The 21879-nt window shown below is 46.2% G+C and overlaps 1 protein-coding gene across 1 annotated transcript in view; it reads left to right on the forward strand.

Annotated features, from left to right (window-relative positions):
* The window catches only part of LOC142313153 (uncharacterized), a 241906-nt gene that overhangs the window by 146359 nt on the left and 73668 nt on the right, over window positions 1–21879 (forward strand). The window contains 3 exon segments of the mRNA XM_075352142.1: window positions 12925–13036; window positions 18476–19576; window positions 21420–21426. Coding sequence (XP_075208257.1) covers window positions 12925–13036; window positions 18476–19576; window positions 21420–21426 — 1220 coding nt within the window.

Below are 21879 nucleotides of genomic sequence, written 5' to 3' on the forward strand. Positions count from 1 at the left end.
TCTGCAGGTGGAGGTAGGTGCAGGTTATTATATATCTGTGTGCGGCTCTGCAGGTGGAGGTAGGTGCAGGGTATTATATATCTAGTGCGCGGCTCTGCAGGTGGAGGTAGGTGCAGGGTATTATATATCTAGTGCGCGGCTCTGCAGGTGGAGGTAGGTGCAGGGTATTATATATCTAGTGCGCGGCTCTGCAGGTGGAGGTAGGTGCAGGGTATTATATATCTAGTGCGCGGCTCTGCAGGTGGAGGTAGGTGCAGGGTATTATATATCTAGTGTGCGGCTCTGCAGGTGGAGGTAGGTGCAGGGTATTATATATCTAGTGCGCGGCTCTGCAGGTGGAGGTAGGTGCAGGGTATTATATATCTAGTGCGCGGCTCTGCAGGTGGAGGTAGGTGCAGGGTATTATATATCTAGTGTGCGGCTCTGCAGGTGGAGGTAGGTGCAGGGTATTATATATCTAGTGTGCGGCTCTGCAGGTGGAGGTAGGTGCAGGGTATTATATATCTAGTGTGCGGCTCTGCAGGTGGAGGTAGGTGCAGGGTATTATATATCTAGTGTGCGGCTCTGCAGGTGGAGGTAGGTGCAGGGTATTATATATCTAGTGTGCGGCTCTGCAGGTGGAGGTAGGTGCAGGGTATTATATATCTAGTGTGCGGCTCTGCAGGTGGAGGTAGGTGCAGGGTATTATATATCTAGTGTGCGGCTCTGCAGGTGGAGGTAGGTGCAGGGTATTATATATCTAGTGTGCGGCTCTGCAGGTGGAGGTAGGTGCAGGGTATTATATATCTAGTGTGCGGCTCTGCAGGTGGAGGTAGGTGCAGGGTATTATATCTAGTGTGCGGCTCTGCAGGTGGAGGTAGGTGCAGGGTATTATATATCTGTGTGCGGCTCTGCAGGTGGAGGTAGGTGCAGGGTATTATATATCTAGTGTGCGGCTCTGCAGGTGGAGGTAGGTGCAGGGTATTATATATCTAGTGTGCGGCTCTGCAGGTGGAGGTAGGTGCAGGGTATTATATATCTAGTGTGCGGCTCTGCAGGTGGAGGTAGGTGCAGGGTATTATATATCTAGTGTGCGGCTCTGCAGGTGGAGGTAGGTGCAGGGTATTATATATCTAGTGTGCGGCTCTGCAGGTGGAGGTAGGTGCAGGGTATTATATATCTGTGTGCGGCTCTGCAGGTGGAGGTAGGTGCAGGTTATTATATATCTGTGTGCGGCTCTGCAGGTGGAGGTAGGTGCAGGGTATTATATATCTAGTGTGCGGCTCTGCAGGTGGAGGTAGGTGCAGGGTATTATATATCTAGTGTGCGGCTCTGCAGGTGGAGGTAGGTGCAGGGTATTATATATCTAGTGTGCGGCTCTGCAGGTGGAGGTAGGTGCAGGGTATTATATATCTGGTGTGCGGCTCTGCAGGTGGAGGTAGGTGCAGGGTATTATATATCTAGTGTGTGGCTCTGCAGGTGGAGGTAGGTGCAGGGTATTATATATCTAGTGTGCGGCTCTGCAGGTGGAGGTAGGTGCAGGGTATTATATATCTAGTGTGCGGCTCTGCAGGTGGAGGTAGGTGCAGGTTATTATATATCTAGTGTGCGGCTCTGCAGGTGGAGGTAGGTGCAGGGTATTATATATCTAGTGTGCGGCTCTGCAGGTGGAGGTAGGTGCAGGGTATTATATATCTAGTGTGCGGCTCTGCAGGTGGAGGTAGGTGCAGGGTATTATATATCTAGTGTGCGGCTCTGCAGGTGGAGGTAGGTGCAGGGTATTATATATCTAGTGTGCGGCTCTGCAGGTGGAGGTAGGTGCAGGGTATTATATATCTAGTGTGCGGCTCTGCAGGGGGAGGTAGGTGCAGGTTATTATATATCTAGTGTGCGGCTCTGCAGGAGGAGGTAGGTGCAGGGTATTATATATCTAGTGTGCGGCTCTGCAGGTGGAGGTAGGTGCAGGGTATTATATATCTAGTGTGCGGCTCTGCAGGTGGAGGTAGGTGCAGGTTATTATATATCTAGTGTGCGGCTCTGCAGGAGGAGGTAGGTGCAGGGTATTATATATCTAGTGTGCGGCTCTGCAGGTGGAGGTAGGTGCAGGTTATTATATATCTAGTGTGCGGCTCTGCAGGTGGAGGTAGGTGCAGGTTATTATATATCTAGTGTGCGGCTCTGCAGGTGGAGGTAGGTGCAGGGTATTATATATCTAGTGTGCGGCTCTGCAGGTGGAGGTAGGTGCAGGTTATTATATATCTAGTGTGCGGCTCTGCAGGTGGAGGTAGGTGCAGGGTATTATATATCTAGTGTGCGGCTCTGCAGGTGGAGGTAGGTGCAGGGTATTATATATCTAGTGTGCGGCTCTGCAGGTGGAGGTAGGTGCAGGGTATTATATATCTAGTGTGCGGCTCTGCAGGTGGAGGTAGGTGCAGGGTATTATATATCTAGTGTGCGGCTCTGCAGGAGGAGGTAGGTGCAGGGTATTATATATCTAGTGTGCGGCTCTGCAGGTGGAGGTAGGTGCAGGGTATTATATATCTAGTGTGCGGCTCTGCAGGTGGAGGTAGGTGCAGGGTATTATATATCTAGTGTGCGGCTCTGCAGGTGGAGGTAGGTGCAGGGTATTATATATCTAGTGTGCGGCTCTGCAGGTGGAGGTAGGTGCAGGGTATTATATATCTGTGTGCGGCTCTGCAGGTGGAGGTAGGTGCAGGGTATTATATATCTGTGTGTGGCTCTGCAGGTGGAGGTAGGTGCAGGGTATTATATATCTGTGTGCGGCTCTGCAGGTGGAGGTAGGTGCAGGTTATTATATATCTGTGTGCGGCTCTGCAGGTGGAGGTAGGTGCAGGTTATTATATATCTAGTGTGCGGCTCTGCAGGTGGAGGTAGGTGCAGGGTATTATATATCTAGTGTGCGGCTCTGCAGGTGGAGGTAGGTGCAGGGTATTATATATCTGTGTGCGGCTCTGCAGGTGGAGGTAGGTGCAGGGTATTATATATCTAGTGTGCGGCTCTGCAGGTGGAGGTAGGTGCAGGGTATTATATATCTGTGTGCGGCTCTGAAGGTGGAGGTAGGTGCAGGGTATTATATATCTGTGTGCGGCTCTGCAGGTGGAGGTAGGTGCAGGGTATTATATATCTAGTGTGCGGCTCTGCAGGAGGAGGTAGGTGCAGGGTATTATATATCTAGTGTGCGGCTCTGCAGGTGGAGGTAGGTGCAGGTTATTATATATCTGTGTGCGGCTCTGCAGGTGGAGGTAGGTGCAGGTTATTATATATCTGTGTGCGGCTCTGCAGGTGGAGGTAGGTGCAGGTTATTATATATCTGTGTGCGGCTCTGCAGGTGGAGGTAGGTGCAGGTTATTATATATCTGTGTGCGGCTCTGCAGGTGGAGGTAGGTGCAGGGTATTATATATCTGTGTGCGGCTCTGCAGGTGGAGGTAGGTGCAGGGTATTATATATCTAGTGTGCGGCTCTGCAGGTGGAGGTAGGTGCAGGGTATTATATATCTAGTGTGCGGCTCTGCAGGTGGAGGTAGGTGCAGGGTATTATATATCTAGTGTGCGGCTCTGCAGGAGGAGGTAGGTGCAGGGTATTATATATCTAGTGTGCGGCTCTGCAGGTGGAGGTAGGTGCAGGGTATTGTATATCTAGTGTGCGGCTCTGCAGGTGGAGGTAGGTGCAGGGTATTGTATATCTAGTGTGCGGCTCTGCAGGTGGAGGTAGGTGCAGGGTATTATATATCTAGTGTGCGGCTCTGCAGGTGGAGGTAGGTGCAGGGTATTATATATCTGTGTGCGGCTCTGCAGGTGGAGGTAGGTGCAGGGTATTATATATCTAGTGTGCGGCTCTGCAGGTGGAGGTAGGTGCAGGGTATTATATATCTAGTGTGCGGCTCTGCAGGTGGAGGTAGGTGCAGGGTATTATATATCTAGTGTGCGGCTCTGCAGGTGGAGGTAGGTGCAGGGTATTATATATCTAGTGTGCGGCTCTGCAGGTGGAGGTAGGTGCAGGGTATTATATATCTAGTGTGCGGCTCTGCAGGTGGAGGTAGGTGCAGGGTATTATATATCTAGTGTGCGGCTCTGCAGGTGGAGGTAGGTGCAGGGTCTCTATTATTTTGGGGACATCATTATCATTAACCCCTTCATGTCTCGGCTATTTTCACCATTAACCAGTTCAGGACCAGTTCCCGCTATTCCTGACCGGATCATTTCCATATTGCTTTGTACATTCAGGTTAATGATCTGTGAAAATCTTTTTTCTTGTTCGGATTTTCCAGTAAATTTTGCGTCTTTTTCCGTGATTTGCTCGGCTTCATTTTCCTGTTGTCGTCTTGTCTCTATGATTTTATGACGAGGCTGAAGTTGGTTTCTTATTCGGGTTTTTAAAAGGGGCTGCTGATAAGTCTTTGGCTTTACCCAGAAAGAAACGAGATAGGATGATGAAACTTTCCATTTCTTCCACATACTCTCCACTGATGTCACCACACTTCTTACATCGGTATTCCAAGTTCTGTAAGACTAGCAAAAGGAAGGATTTCGGTTGTGCCTCAAACCAGGCATCCGTAGCAGCCATTGCATCAGAAATGGTGTGAAATTTGGTGCCTTGAAGTGATTCTTCAGGTTTGGAAACAGATGATAGTCAGAGGGAGATAGAGCTGGTGAATAAGGTGGGTGGTCACCAGCTGGTAGCCCGGCTCTGCCAGTTTGGCCGTGGTCGTTGGTGCAGTGTGAGCGGAGGCGTCTTGTAGGAACAAGATTCCTTTGGACAGCTTGCCGCGCCTTTTGGCCTTCAGAGCTGCCTTCAATTGGTCTAAAAATGCAATGAAATACCTTGCATTGATGGTGGAACCCTTTTGAAGGTAGTCCAATAGCAGCACGTCGTACTTATCCCAGAACACAGACGCCATCACCTTAGTGGCTGATTTTTGCACCCTGTACTTCTTTAGATGTAGAGTGTCATGTCCTCACCCCTAGTGGATCCATGGTAGGCGGCAAGTGTCCGAGAGAAGAGTGGACCCACTGGACCACAAAGGGAACCCGGACTTACCCTTTAGCAGATGGAGGGGCTTGACTAAGGGCCTACTGCAAGGCAGGACGCCAGGTGCCAATCCCAGGGCAAGAGACCAGGACTCTGGCAGCTGAGTGGGCCAGGGTGACAGCCGGACTGGGGAGGTAGAACACAGAGTAGGGACCTGAGCAGGAACGAGCAAGGTAATCACCAGCACACATCAGGCATGAGACACCAGGAGTAGGACATCAGGCATGGGTCCACAGGCATAGGTCATGGACATTGGGTAAGGCTCTAGACATCGAGCAGAGGTCATCAGACACAGGACATTGGGCACAACAAGCACGGACCTCAACAGGGCAGTGCATGCATGGGCATGGACCACAACAGAGTGATGTCGGCACAGCAGGTACATCCAGACTTCAGGTTATATAAAACATGACTTTATTCAGAGGAAATGGAAAGACTTCAAATACATCACACGGCAGGATAATAGGTAACACAACAGGATATCAGGGTACATCACATGGCAGTAACACAAATACAGGACCAGGCTGGAGTCCAGGGGGATTGCCAGTAACTGGATACGCCGGTCGCCGGAATATACAGATACCTGAAGACCCGGGACAATGGTTAACCGGACTGCAAACAGGATCTCCACTTCAGACAGTGAACCGGACTCAGGAACAGAAGACACCAGCCCTTCAGGAAACACATCTCAAGCTGCATACAAAAATGACACAAGCAAAATGCTCTGCACCTCCTATCGTGGGGGGGGGGAGCCTTAAATAGCTGGTGCCTCCCAGCAATAGGCTGGGGACACCTTAGCAAGGTGCGCACATCTCCCTATAAAAGAGGAGGAAGTGTGCACGCGCACCCCCTAGGCTGGAGAGCAGGAAACCCCACACAACATGTGCAGAGCCTGCAGCCTAGGTGGAAGCAGAGCTGACCATCACATGGGCATCCACCAGCAAACACCGCCGGGGACTGCACTTATACGCGGCGGCAGAGAAGAGGGAAGCAGGTACACTGCACAAGATACAGAGGGATGGCGGCATCATTAGTATCCCGGCATGACAAAAGAACCACTGTGCCTCCAGGCATGACAGAAGAACCACTGCGCCTCCACTCTTTTAACTGCTGCTTGTTTTCAGGGTCATACAGATAAATCCAGGTCTCATCCACAGTGACCGGTCGCTCCAGAAAGTTCTTATCAGTCCGGAAACGCTGACAAATGGACCGGGCAGTTTTCACTCGCTGCTTCTCTGATCTGTTGTCAGACATTTGGGGACCCACTTTGCAGATCGCTTCCTCGTGTCCAAATGTTTATGGATTATGACACAAACGCGTTCACGGGAAATCCCCATGATGTCTGCTATTGCTTTAGCTGAAATTCGTGGATTCTCCAGTATGAAGTTGTGCACAGCATCGACGACCACCGGAACAACAACCACTCTCGGGCGTCCAGGACGTTCCTCATCATTGGGGCTGAAGTGGCCCGTTTTACATTTGGCGACCCAGTTCTTAACTGTGGAATATGAAGGGCATTGATCCCCCAATGTCTGCAACATATCACCATGAATATCCACAGTGGACTTTCCTTGCAGAAACAAGACTTTTATCCCTCCTCTGCCCTCAGTTGCTGTGAATATCTCATTAGTCTCCGCCATTTTGTTTTCCCGCGTGCGTAGAACACTGTTACCATAAGCAATAAACACAAAATTCTAAAAACAAATATTAGACACATAAAGCTTTCATGTGATGTAACATTCATTACCATAGAAACAAAAAAAGATCACAAAGCCAAAGACTTATCGGCAGCCCCTCGTAGCTTTTTGTACAGGTTTTTATCAACAAAGTGACGTGAATTTTAAAAAACACCACTTACTTATTTATATCTGGGTGAATTGGCTATTTGCCCTCTTTGATGCCAGTTCTCATGCCCAGAACCCATTTGGACCCGGACGGAGACATCACTGTATAATGTCGGGGTGATATCAGTACCCCAAAGTCATTTAAGGCTACATGCGCACACTGCAGTTTTTTTCTGCACACAAACTGCACCTTAAGAAACTGACCAATAAGAAACCATCTTCAGCATCGACTTCTTATTGCTGATGTGGAGCGATACTGGTGGGAAATAAGGGAAATGTCTGTTATTACCGCATATATACCCTGCCCCTCGCAGTGACTGACAGCCGCTCAGCATTAGAACCTGCTGTCAGTCAGTGCTGAGAGTGCGGATACAACCACTGATCACTGTATACTGAGCGGTGACTAAAACCTCATCGGGGCTATTCCTATGACTGAAAGCCGGACACTGTCATATTATATGTTTATGACCTCATGCATGGCCGGCTTTAGGCATGTGCGACTTGTGCGGTCGCACAGGGCGCCGACGGCCATGCTTCAGGATGGGCGCTGCAGAGAGGTAAGTAAATTTCCTGCCTCCTCAGGTCCCAGCACTGCGTTTTTATTGTAACTCCACTGCGCAGGCAGAAGGCAATGATGGGAGGAGCTGCAGGGAGACCCTATGTGCGAAGCTAAACGTACTGTCTCCAGTGGCGCCTCTCCATCCCTTTCTTGAAGCCTGGCAACCGGGCGCCCGCGCCGTGCATACACGCGGTGTGATTGGCGCGGAGACAGAAAGATGAGTTTCATCTACTTCCCCTGCTCCAATCAGTGAACATGCGCATCCAGTCGCTCTCCCGCCTAGCTCCGCGGGCTCACCTCATCTCACATCCCCAGACCTCAACAGCAGAGAAAAGATCATGCCTTGTATGTGACCGCAGCGCAGGTGCAGTTTATTGCAGGCAGTTCTACCAGGTGTACAATTGGCATGATAGCTGTCTGTGCGGGCGGGCGGCCGGGTGCCTGTCTCTCTGTGCGGGCGGGCGGCCGGCTGCCTGCCTCTCTGTGCTGGAGGCTGGCCAGCTAGATATCTGTCTGTGCGGGCAGCGGTGGCTGTGTGGAGCATGGCGGTGTGGCTGATGTCCCAGATGCTCTGGGTTCAAATGATGGCGTCCGGGGCGGCGCGTGTGCAGATGGAGCCCTCAGCTCAAGATCTTGTCATTGAACTGAGAGCTCAATCTGCGCACACACCGCTCCAGGACGCTATTTCTTTGAAGCCCGCACCGCTGACAGAGCATCAGGGACACCCACCGCACTGGCCTGCGTCAAACAGCCAGCACAGCTTCCGCTGCCAGCACAGCCCACACCGTTCCCACCACCGTGCCTGCCTCCTGTGACTCTGCTCCCCCTCCAGTAAGACAACAATGGAGTATAAGACGGACCCCATTTTTTAACCTTTTTTTATCTATAAATTTGGGGTGCGTCTTATAATCCGGTACATCTTATAAATCAAACAATATGGTATGTGTTATTGTTACCATCAAGGATATGTGATTGTGTTCCTGGAGTGGGAATCATTTTCATGCAAGGGGTGTTTATGTGTGTGTGTCCTTAAATAGTAGTATATTAATATGCACCCATTAGTGTAAAATAGCACCTCCTTGAAGCATAACCACATACACCCTTTGTAATAAAATGATACCCCACTCAAGTCCATAAAATGGATGTCTCTCATTCCCGTTGTTTGCCCCAGAAAAATAAAGAAAGCTATACGTCTCTCCGGTGCAGCCTCGGTTCCAGGGATGTCTAAAACTTCCAGGGATATCTGTGACATTGTTATGATACACGAGCCCCAAAAGCAATCAGCGCCGGCTTCCTTCTGCCCACCTTTGGACATTTCGGCAGAAATTCAGTGTAGCGCTCATATCCTGCTAAAATGTCTGAAGGCGGAGAGAGAGACACTGGGCGCTGTTTGGTCAAGGGGCCTCATGGAACGCAGCTTTAGAGATCTCTGGAACCGAGGCCGTACCGGAAGGGAGTATAGCTTTATATATTTTTCCGGGGCAAACAAGGGGAATGAGAAGGGGTTGTTGACATCCCTTTTATGGATTGAAGTGGGGCATCATTTTATTACAAAGGGTGTATGTGGTTATGCTTCAACAAATGGAATGAATAGGGGTTGTCAAATTTAGTGGACAGCCCTTTTAAAGGGGCTGTTCTTTTAGTAAATGTCTAGTCTAAGGTGTAGGTTATTATAAAGAAATTATAATGCTGTTACGCAAACACCGTAAAAAAAACAAACAAAACTTTGGGAAAAATCACTCCAAAAATGTTTTTTAGTCTTACTGAAAACAGAAAAATTGAATAAAAAGCCAACAAAAGTCATATGTGAAGGAATAAGCCCTAAAAGGTCTTTTGAACAAAAAATAAATTAAAAAAGTTACAGCTCTCAGAATATGGCGATGCAAAAAGAAATTAATTTTTGTAAAATATTGCTTTTAGTGTGCAAAAGTCGCAAAGTATAAAAAATTATATAAATCTGGTATAGTGTAATCGTTCTGACTCGAAGAATAAATCAGTCATCACTTTTATCGCATGGTGAACAGAGCAAAGAATGGAAAAGAATAAGCGAATCGCTGGTTTTCCCTCAAAAATCTGAATAAATAGCAATCAAGAACTGGTATGTACCTCATAATAGCACCAAAAATCCTTCGGCTTATTGCGCAAAAAATAAGCTTCCACACAGCCCTGTTCACTCCAAAAAGAAAAAAGTTACAGTTCTCACAATATGGCGACGAAAAAACTTTTTTTTTTTTTTTTTATAAAAAAAAAAAAGCATTTTCACTGTGTGATAGAAGCTGAACAATATAAATCTGGTATCAATGTAACAGCACCAACAAAGAGAATCTGTCAGGAGGCTCTTGCTACCTCACCAGAGATTACTGACTGATTACTGACATATTCTAAGATTTAAGATTTTAGGCCTGTTTCGCGTGTCAGTGAAAAACAAAGACGTTTTTCACTGACATGTTAAAAGCGCATGATTCACAGCACACGTGGGTTGTCAATGTGCAATCCGTGATCTGTGATACATGATAGCACATGGAGATAAACTCACCTGCCCCTGCTCCTGCTGTCCGTGGTGCTGAACTCTCCGGCTCTGCTGCATCTGGCCGCCGCTGTCTCCCCTCTGCAACTACTTCCGGGTCAGCTGTGCCGTGCATAAATGAATATGCATGACAGTAATTAGCCGGGCAGGAAGCAGCAGCCAGCAGAGGCCGGAGACAGCGTCGCTGGAGAAGTTGAATATAAAAATCACTTTATTTTCAGTGTCCGTGTTTTCTGGTACATGTTTCACGGATAACACCATAGTGTGGTCTGTGGGACATCAGTGATGCCGGAAAAAAACTGACATGTTTGTGTGCGCAACAGATAAAGCGTGTGAGCAACAGGGAGTACCTGCCTAAAAAAGTGCTGCAAATACACAATAGAAAAGGGACATGATGCACAGCAGTTTCAAAATGATTTTGCTGTGCACATGTTTTGTCTTTGGTTAATTATTTTAGCTGCTGTAGGCTTCAAAATCCATGAAACGGATATAAAGAAGTAACCTTCTCATTCGTGGGGCGGCTAAAATTAGAAGAAGACCCTCGCTCTATATACTTAAAGGACACAGAATACCGTCATTGCATAGACACCAGAAATGAAGCCAGTAACAACGGCGCATACATATTTCAGGATGGTTTTTGCAAATGATTTTTCATTTTTTTAAATAACTAAATTGCAGTATGCTTAGGGCGAGGCTTTTTTTTGTCATTTTACAGTACATGAAAAAAACCAAACGCAGCAGAAAAGCAATACAACCGGGCACCGGGGTCTTGTGATCTGCAGCAATCAGCGGCTGCTTCACTATCCCTCTTTCAAAACTGTAATTCATAAAAAATGAGAGCTGCTGCTGTTTCATGACTTCCTCTGGATGTCAGTTTTATCTAAAGGATGAGAGAGTAAACCAGCTGCTGATTGGCTGGAGGTCGCCTGTGACATGGTCTGGGGGCAGTAAAGGGTAATTTGGCACAGGATGCCATTTAGCCTAAGGCTGGCCCTGACCTCATGTAAATATTTCTTAGCTATTTTGTAACACTTATTATTCTGTATATCTGGCTGTTTTTTACCTGGTCGGGGCTAATAACAGAGATTTGGATTGACAGTGGCATTTTCCTATATTTCACACATTAGGAAGGTCAGTTCAGTATTTATTTTTATTTTCATCTTCCTTCCCTTGTAACTGGGGCTGATATAATGACTCTGCAGTGATCACATCCTCTGTGTTAGGGAGAGAAAGCACCATCAGCTCTTTCTACCTAGAATATAAGCCCTAGTAGGATTTTTGGGACTTTTTGGACTATACTTAATATATAATCCCTACTCCAAAAATAAGCCCTAGTTGCGGTTCCACAGGGAAGAGTCCAAGCAGCTAAAAAAGTTAAAAACTACAGCAGTAATCTTAAAAGAAAGTGGACACTCTCAAAAGAAAGTGGAACCTCCCCTCCAAAAAAATCACATCAGACCCCAAACAATTACAGTTGGCAAATACCAATGCTAGATGGGCTCTCACACACAGATTTGTGTCGCTGTCAGGTCCCTCGCCCGATCCCTCTGCATTGCACCGCAGAGCTGTATATACAGTGACAGAGAAGGCAGAGGCAGTAATAAACCATCTCTGCCTTATGTAGAGAAGGACGTATTTCCTCTCCGTTGCTGCATGTTTGTATATAGATGCTCTGCTATATAATGACATTGTAGAGTAGGAGTCAGATGGCCCGGACGTGTAAAGTCTACGAGCTCCTAAACCAGTTTAGAATATCTAAACTTTGTTATTTACATAATTTTTCTAGCTTAGGAGTGAAATATAATGTGGGCACATTTTGTAATTGAGTTAATTTTCACTATTTTGCTGCCTTCATACAAGAAATGGGTGGTAAATTGTGCGCGTCACCGAGTGCACAGATCCGTACGCCATGTGTGGCCCTTTTCTTCCGTTAGAAACAAGAATACATCGAATCCTAATTCCATTGTTCTGTTCTTAACCGAAAAACTGGGAAATGTTTTGATTATGCGCTTTCCAATTTTCCTACTCTTATTACGGGAACACTCTTTTATTTCTCCACCATTGCCAAGTGAAGAATTGTGCTTTTTATCCTAAAGATAATCTACTTTTACAGTTGTATTAGTTACATAGCACATTTCATGATTAATTTTTTTTACTACTCAAATGATATCTCACCTCCCTTATCGCCATTAATTTTCCATATGGGCTCATCTCCTTCCCATTCAGGTTCTTATAATATCGGATCCTCTCAGTGGAAATCTATATAATTGTTCTAATTGACCCATCAAGGATGGACAGGGACATGGAGAAGATGGCGGAGAGGATATTACACCTCACCCTAGAGATCCTCTTCCGGCTTACTGGAGAGGTGAGATTCTGATGACGTCACATTACACCATTCTTATCTATGGGAATAACAGATGGACAGAACTGGAGAAGTGAGGACTCTGGAAATGTCTGTAGTGAGATTTATTACTGTGTCTCTCCATAACCAGGATTACACAGTAGTGAAGAAGACCTCTAGTGAGCGCTGTCAGGCCCCTGTGTCTGAGGGATGGGGAAGACCCCTGAGCCCAATCACGGGGCCTCCACCTCACCCCCCGATACATGAGGACATCAATGACCAGAAGATCCTAGAACTCACCTACAAGATGATTGAGCTGCTGACTGGAGAGGTGACACTGCTGGGAATGCTGGGACATTATACAGTAACGCTATGAAGGGATCGGGGGTGACGGTATCATTGTATGTGTCAGGTTCCTATAAGGTGTCAGGACGTCACCGTCTATTTCTCCATGGAGGAGTGGGAGTATTTAGAAGGACACAAAGATCTGTACAAGGACGTCATGATGGAGGATCCCCAGCCCCTCACATCACCAGGTAATAGACAGGACTAAATACACACGGCCTATAATTATCTGTATGTAAGGAATGAATTCAGTCCCTGTATGTGTCTCCTCCAGGTCTATCCAGTAAGAGGACAACACCAGAGAGATGTCCCCGTCCTCTTCTCCCACAGGACTGTAAACAAGAAGATCCCGATGTTCCTCAGGATGTGTTTCCTCCAGTTCTATCCAGTAAGAGATATCTACTCATGTACTTTTTGCACTAATTTTGTGTTTACATTTTTAGGCTTTCTGCTCTGTTTTTTTTTCAGCTGTATTTTCTTTCCTTCTGCTTCTTCTGCTGTTTGTTTCTAGTGCCTTCTCTGTTATTATGATGGCAACTCAAAGACCTGCAGAGGGTTCAAGAATACCGTTTATTCTAAAAGACGACCTACACCAAAAATAAGACCTAGCATAATTTTATCGGATTGTTGGAGAAGGCTTGAAATATAAGCCCTCCTCCTAAATTAAGCCCTTGTTAGTCAGGGCCAGCGTTAGGCTATGTGCCCACGCTAGAATGTCCCTGCGGATTTTGCCTGAAAATCCGCGACTTTCGCGGCAAATCCGCACCCGCGGATTTGCCGCGGATTTACCGCGGATTTGCCGCGGATTTTGATGCGGATTTTTTTTTTTTTTTTTTCCTCATTCAAAGCCAAAAATCCGCACCAAATCTGCACCAAACAATTGACATGCTGCAGATTTTTCCGGATCAAAATCCGCGGCAAATCCGCCGCGGAAAAATCCGCAGCATGGGCACAGCATTTCCAAAATGCCATTGAAATGGCTTGGAAGTGCTGCTGCTGCAGATTTTCGGCAAATCCGCGGTAAATCCGCGGCAAAATCCGCGGTAAATCCGCGGTAAATCCTGTAGCGTGGGCACATAGCCTTAGGAGTCAAACTGCGCAGTTTCTCAGGTATCCCAGTCTCTTGGGGTCCCCATCAGTTGTATTCTAAGGTTCATTGTTTAAGGACTTTTGATGATTGCAAAGACGTGACATGATGTAACCAAAGGTCTCTTAATTACAGTAGTCTAAATGAACTGACCAGAAGACAGGCGGGCATGCAGGACTAGCATTAGGGGAAATAAAGTGCAAACTGAGCAATTTCACAAGGCCCCCATTCTCCTAGTGGCTCCAGTGTTTATATGCCTATTATAGGACTGCTTAAGGACCTTTTTGACAATGTCTTTGATCACATGCTGTAGAAGAGAAAGTATAATTCGCTCCTCTTCTTTATATGCTGGCTGGACTATTTCATTAATGCCTGCTATAGTTTACCTATACTAGTCTGATGAGGTGTTGTGATCCAGACTTACAGGTGGTTGTTGTGCATTACTGCTGTGAGCTGTTGTGATGTTAACCCTTGTTGTATTTTTGTTCCTGCCTTCCTGCTTTTGATTTTTTCGTAAGTCTCACACTGTTTATCTCTGTGAGTTTTCAATGTGTCCTGTCTGTCTTAATCTGTGTTTTCCGTCTGTCTTAATCTGTGTTTCCATCATATTCCTGTCCCTTCCTTCCCCAGGGGGGATAACAGATAAGATCTGGTCAGGAGACTAGTAAGGCATGGGACTCTGGCATCTCCATCTTCAAGGGTAATCCTGAGGTTAGAAATAGCTTAGGGTCCCGTAGCGTGAGGGACACTATAGGAGCCCCCTGTCCCTCATTATCCTGCAGTCACATTGTAAAAATCAATCAGATTATTTATTGTAGCATATTCCAGAGAACTGGTGCTAGGAATGGGAGATCCAAACTAACGAAGATGTAACTCTTAAGCGAGCTTCACACGCTGCAACATCACTAGCGATGTCGCTCGTGAAAGCACCCGCCCCCGTCGTTTGTGCGTCACGGGCAAATCGCTGCCCATGGCGCACAATATCGCTTACACCCGTCACACGTACGTACCTTCCTAGCGACGTCGCTGTGGGCGGCTGTGACGGGGGTGTTCAACAGAGCAAAGGATGGACGAGGCCGAGGGACGATCCAACAGGTTTATTCACAAGAACACTGGAACAGCACACGATAAGTCCACGTAAAACAGATTCGGGGGCCCTTCCCGACAATCCTCGGACCGGATAACAAAGTAATCGTCCTTACAGTAGTCCAAAGAGTTCCACACAATCCCACGGGCCACTGATCTCCAGTCTGTAACTGTCCCTACACCGGCTATAGGATGCAGCCTCTGCTATTCCCTCCCAGAGGATCAATCTTCTTTCTTCAAGTTTCACACAGACTGCCTGAATCTCCAAGGTAAGCAGAGTTTACACTAGTTGGACTCTAGGCCCACCTCCCCCTACTCCCAGGGATGGAAGTGCCTCAAGAGGATACAACCTTGCATTTTAGGGGGTGATTACCTACAACAATAGAAATGTACACAGAAGTAGTTCAAATAAGACAATGAACCCAGCTTGAAATAGGAATCTGTACAGCAAGATACACCTCCCCCGAGGAAATACATGAATTACAACTAATACAACCAGGAAAATATACATATCATGACATAGTATCACAGCATATACAGTGAGAGGGTAAATTACATCTTCACAATCCCTCCCCCTCCCAACTTGTGTACGTACTAGGGACCTCTACAGGTCACTGGTTAAGTACACACAGGCAGAGCGTTACTTACATGTGGCTTCATGCAGCCACGAATTGGCATCGTAGCTCTCCCACATCATTGCCCAGGAGAACAGCTGCAGGCAGACCACCCATCACCCCAACTACACATCGCCTGACCCCAAAACCAAAGTTCAGATCCACAGTGGCTGTGGGAATAGTCCTCCATTGTCCACCAGCCAGTTCAATAACAATCCCAGGTCCTCTATGGATTGCCTCAGGCCGAACCACTCGGGGATCAGCCAGTGTGAGGAAAGCACCCGAGTCACAAAATCCAACAAGTCTCTGTCCATCCAGCACAACCTCCTGCAAGTGCTTACCTCGATGAGCAGAAGTCGTCATAACTGCGGGTCGCACCCCGTAAACTCCTGGTGGTGCAACATGGGGGGCTGAGTCACTAGGCCAGTCCTCACATAACGGTGCCACATCTTCCTCCATGGCACTGGGCTGTAAATAATTAACAATCCGATTGGGTGCAGGATCAGTCCTCATTTGAACAGCTGGGCAGGAGACTTGCCGATGCCCTGGCTGTCCACATTGATAGCATCTGAGCTGGGTCTCCCTCCATCCAAGGCGTCCTCTTGGGTAAGGGGTAGGGGAACTTGGAGGCCGGCTCCCACCTGAAGGTGCTGTAGGGGTTTGAGGATGATTCCTCCATGGCCTGGCTGGGCATGAGGCCTGCAAATGCCCGGGATGCCTACAAACATAACACCTGCGCTCTGTTACTTCCTCTCCCCGGCGTATTCCAGAAAGTGCAGTAGAAGCAACTGGAGGCACATTAACACGGGTATCAACATGTGGTGGCTTAGAGGAACGGGGAACAATGGGGACAGAATAACTGGGGGCATCCGGTGTTGTGGAGCTGTTAGGCGTCTCTCCATCCTCCAACAGAACCCTCCACTGAGGCTTGATGGTGAGAGCCTCATCAGCGAGAGCAGCAGCTTCCTCCACTGTTGCTGGTTTTCTCTCACGCACCCATTCCCGGATCTCAGCGGGGCACTGGGCAAAGAATTGTTCTTTTAGGATGACCTGCAGGAAGGTCTCCCAAGATAAGGCCTCCTCTGCCTCCAGCCAGCGATTACATATTTGTTTGAGTCTATGAGCATATATCTTAAAAGACACTTCCCCATCACAGGCTAAAGCACGGAACTGAGTCCTGTAAGTGTCTGGGGTCACAGCATAATGTTCTAGAATAGTCTGTTTAATATCCGCATACTCACAGTTCCACCGAGGGTCCATGGCTCTATAGGCTTCAGCAGCTCCCCCCTCTAGGAGCCCAACCAGATGCCGGACGCGCTCCCTTTCTGGGACTTCCATTAATCGACACTGATGCTCAAAGTCCTGGAAGAAGCCCTCAATGTCACCAGCAGCCTCATTAAACTGCTTGAAGTCTTTGCGGGACACTCTGGGAAGTTCCCTCATGATGGGTGCTGGGGTTACAGTCTGTCTGGAACCTCTCGCGGCTTCCACAGCGAGCTGCTTATCCAGCAATGCCATCTCCTCCATCCTGCGCTCCTTCTCTTCAGCTCCACGCATGGCCTCCCTCTTATCTTCTATGGTGGCCTCATCTCCAAGCAGTGCCATCTTTTCCTTGTACCACACAACCCATTGACTTTTTTGGGTATTCACCTCCGGCTGCCGTCTTTCTTCCGTTTGCTGTGAGGATCCTTCCTCCACGTCATTTTGCGAACAGACTCCTTCTAGTGCCTCAATCAGCTGCTCCTTGGAGAGTCCTTTGAAATGAACTCCTACTTCACGGGCCTTTGATTGCAGGCTCCCCAAAGTCCAGGTCTTGTACTCTGCAGTGCTGGTTCCTGATGTTGAGCCATTGTCCTCCATTCCTTCTGCTCTGATCCCAGCGCTGCCAACCAGTTTGTGACGGGGGTGTTCAACAGAGCAAAGGATGGACGAGGCCGAGGGACGATCCAACAGGTTTATTCACAAGAACACTGGAACAGCACACGATAAGTCCACGTAAAACAGATTCGGGGGCCCTTCCCGACAATCCTCAGACCGGATAACAAAGTAATCGTCCTTACAGTAGTCCAAAGAGTTCCACACAATCCCACGGGCCACTGATCTCCAGTCTGTAACTGTCCCTACACCGGCTATAGGATGCAGCCTCTGCTATTCCCTCCCAGAGGATCAATCTTCTTTCTTCAAGTTTCACACAGACTGCCTGAATCTCCAAGGTAAGCAGAGTTTACACTAGTTGGACTCTAGGCCCACCTCCCCCTACTCCCAGGGATGGAAGTGCCTCAAGAGGATACAACCTTGCATTTTAGGGGGTGATTACCTACAACAATAGAAATGTACACAGAAGTAGTTCAAATAAGACAATGAACCCAGCTTGAAATAGGAATCTGTACAGCAAGATACACCTCCCCCAAGGAAATACATGAATTACAACTAATACAACCAGGAAAATATACATATCATGACATAGTATCACAGCATATACAGTGAGAGGGTAAATTACATCTTCACAGCGGCGAACAACCTCTTTGTTAAGGGGTAGGTTCGTGTGCCGTCACAGCGCCGTCACACAGCGGCCAACCAATAGAAGCGGAGGGGCGGAGAACAGCCGCATTAATCACATGCCCACCTTGTTGCCGGAGGACGCAGGTAAGCTGTTGTTCATCGTTTCCGGTGTGTCACACGTAGCGATGTGTGCTGCCTCAGGAACCAAGAACAACCTACGTCCACAACGACCGAGATTTTGAAAATGAATGACGTGTCAACGATCAACGATAAGGTGAGTATTTTTGATCGTTAACACTCGCTCGGAGCTGTTACACGCAATAACGTCGCTAACGACGCCGAATGCGCGTCACAAATTCCGTGACCCCGACGACATATCGTTAGATATGTCGTTGCGTGTAACGGGGCCTTTAGATGTCGAAATTGGACAACAGATTTAGAATACATTTTTTCCTAATTTAATTGCTGATATGATTTAAAAAAATAAATGTACTTTCAAAATAATAGCGTTATAAAATAATATTTTATTTATTTTTAGCAGATGACTGTATTGGGAGTTCAGATGGACCTCTAATATCTTCAGATATTGTAACAGATGATACATATGAAGAGCATGCTTTTGTCCCTGATATACCTCCAGTCCTTCCTGAGAAAGCTTTATCATCTGATCTTTTCAAGCAAGTCCAAAATTCCGATTTATCACAGAATTGTAAGCAAAATAAAAGTTACAGAAGGGATGTGGAACATGAAACGGCTCCTACAAAGGAGAAGCCATTTTCATGCCCAGAATGTGGAAAATGTTTTACTCGGAAAATAACCCTTGCTAACCATCAAAAAAATCACTCTGGGGAGAATCAATTTTCATGTTCAGAGTGTGGGAAATGTTTATTTCAGAAATCAGACCTTGTTAGGCATCAGAAAATTCACACAGGGGAGAAGCCATTTTCATGTTTAGTATGTGGGAAATGTTTTATTCAAAAATCAGAACTTGTTGAGCATCAAAGATCTCACACAGGGGAGAAGCCATTTTCATGTTCAGAGTGTGGGAAGTGTTTTAATTGGAAATCAGAACTTGTGGTGCATCAAAGATCTCACACAGGGGTGAAGCCATTTTCATGTTCAGTATGTCTAAAATGTTTTAATTGGAAATCAGAACTTGTTGTGCATCAAAGATCTCACACAGGGGAAAAGCCATTTTCATGTTCAGAGTGTGAGAAATGTTTTATTCGGAAATCAGATCTTGTTTGGCATCAAAGATCTCACACAGGGGAGAATCCATTGTCATGTTCAGAGTGTGGAAAATGTTTTATTCAGAAATCAGACCTTGTTAGACATCAGAAAATTCACACAGGGGAAAAGCCATTTTCATGTACAGAGTGTGGGAAATGTTTTATTCGGAAATCAAAATTTGTTGTTCATCAAAGATCTCACACAGGGGAGAAGCCATTTTCATGTTCAGAGTGTGGGAAGTGTTTTAATTGGAAATCTGAACTTGTTAGACATCAGAAAATTCACACAGGGGAGAAGCCATTTTCATGTTCAGTGTGTGGGAAATGTTTTATTCAGAAATCAGAACTTGTTGAGCATCAAAGAATTCACACAGGGGAGAAGCCATTTTCATGTTCAGAGTGTGGGAAGTGTTTTAATTGGAAATCTGAACTTGTTGTGCATCAAACCTCTCACACAGGGGAGACGCCATTTTCATGTTCAGAGTGTGGGAAATGTTTTATTTATAAATCCGCTTTTGTTAGGCATCAAAGGTGTCATACAGGTGAGAAGCCATTTTCATGTTCAGAATGTGGGCAATGTTTTATTCAGAAAGCACATCTTGTTAGTCATCAAAGATCTCACACAGGGGAGAAGCCATATTCATGCCTGGAATGTGGCAAATGTTTTACTAGGAAATCAAGTCTTGTTGATCATGGAAAACTTCACACAGGGGATTAACCATTTTTTAATGTTTTGAATGTGGAAAATGTTACTCTCAGAAATCAGATCTCATTAAACATCTGAAGAAGCCGCACAGGGAAGGAACCTTTTTCATGTTGTGAATATTTGAAATGTTAAACAGGTAAATCAAGTCTTGTCGACCATGAGAAAAAGCACAGAGCAGAGCAGCCATTCTTGCATTCAGAATTTGCGAAATGGTTTTTATCATTATTCAGGTCCTGTTGTCAGATAAGTCACAAGGAAGAAACCATCATGATGTACTATAATTTAAAGTGTTTTATCCAAAAATCAGCTACTATTGCTCAAATAAGAATTGGTGAGTGAAAGAACCATTTTCTTTCTTTTTAAACTTATCGTATTTTTCGGACCATAAGACACACCTAGGTTTTGAAGGAGGAAAATAGGAAAAAAGATTGAAGCAAAAAAATGTAGTCATGAAGCACTGTTATGGGGGATCTGCTGCTGACACTGTTACGGGGATAATATCCTCCAATCTCAAGCGCATTGTGTTTGATGTTCCCCTTAAATAGTGCCTATGACAAATCTGTGGCTGCCTTTTTTTAATTACTAAAGCAGTGGAGAGCACAGATTAGTGAATTTTCTAACTATAATGCAGTACCAAAACCTTTGGAAGAGTCCCTAAAGGAGCTTCCAGGTTGTGAGATCCCACAACCCTCAGAGATCACTCTCACCATGAAAGAGTGAGCACTACGACCCCAGCGCTGCATGATCCTTCTTAAGTAGTTCAGTAAAATCTTATAAAAGTATGTGACAGCGCTGGATTAGTTGAGAGAGAAGTGTCTCGTGCTTAGAGCAGCTGCAGAGATTTTTGGGATCCCACTCTGTATACTGAGATCCCACAAAATGGAAATTCGGGCTCTATTTTGCTAGTAAGTTGGGTATTTCTAGAGCCTTTAGGAACATTTGTGAAAGGTTTGCTTTATTTACTAAAAAGCGCATCCCCAGATTGGAGATAGGAAGTATATCACATTGTATATACAGTAATTGCATTTCAAAACTTGTTTTGTTAATAAATACTTGTAAAATATATATTCTTCATGCCTATCTTTCTTTATTGTCTAGATGTGATGATTTTTCTCAGAACCTCTGGAGCTGAAGCAGAGCTGTAGATATTTCGCACAAAAATAGTGAGGGGATGTCACAGAGCTGTAATGGCCGGTGGACAATCAAGTGGCAGCGAGTGTTAGAAAATACCAGAGATTGGAAGTTTGTGTTGTTATCTGACAGTTCTCTGTTTCTGCAGCAGCGAACTCTATGACCCTGGGAAACTGTCAGTTTTTCCTCTCAGTTGCCAGCCTCTGACTTCCTTTATAAACCTCACCTTTCCTCTCAGTTGCCAGTCTCTGACTTCCTTTATAAACCTCATCCTGGGGTGCTTTGGGTGCCGTTTATAGTTGTTCCTGGCTGTGGTCTGCAGGAGTCGTCTATTCTTGTTGTTCCACAGACTTTTGTGGTAGCTGCTCCTATGATTAGTGTTTGATTTTTGCTATGTACTTGGGCTCAGCTGGTAGCATTTGTGTTTCCCCTGTATTGTATTTGTATTTTCCCCTTCCCTTTGTATTGTACTATATGTCTAGTATAGCTTCTATCCCCAGCAGTGACTGGAGAATTGAATCGCACTATGCATCCTAGATATGTGGAAGTTGTTAAGACGCTCTTGTACCAATTTATCAAAGCTTTAAAGCCAAAAAAGTCACAAAAATTTGGATCAATTCATAGTTGTGCCACATTTTGGCGGCTTTTGGCATTTTCACTCCAAAATTGGCAGAGCTTGGGTGGGACGGGGGTGGGAAAGTACAGCTGCTTAAATTCATGATGAGCTGTGGCATTCCCTATACCAGAAATCTAACTCCAGTCCATGATGGGAGTAACATTTCTAGCATGGCACAAGGACGCACATACCACTCGTCAAACGCTTCAGATTCATGAAGAAGCATGCACCACTTCGTGAATCAGGAGTGGTTCCTCATA

This window comes from Anomaloglossus baeobatrachus, chromosome 5 (assembly GCF_048569485.1).
Source record: "Anomaloglossus baeobatrachus isolate aAnoBae1 chromosome 5, aAnoBae1.hap1, whole genome shotgun sequence".
Taxonomy (NCBI): Eukaryota; Metazoa; Chordata; class Amphibia; order Anura; family Aromobatidae; genus Anomaloglossus; species Anomaloglossus baeobatrachus.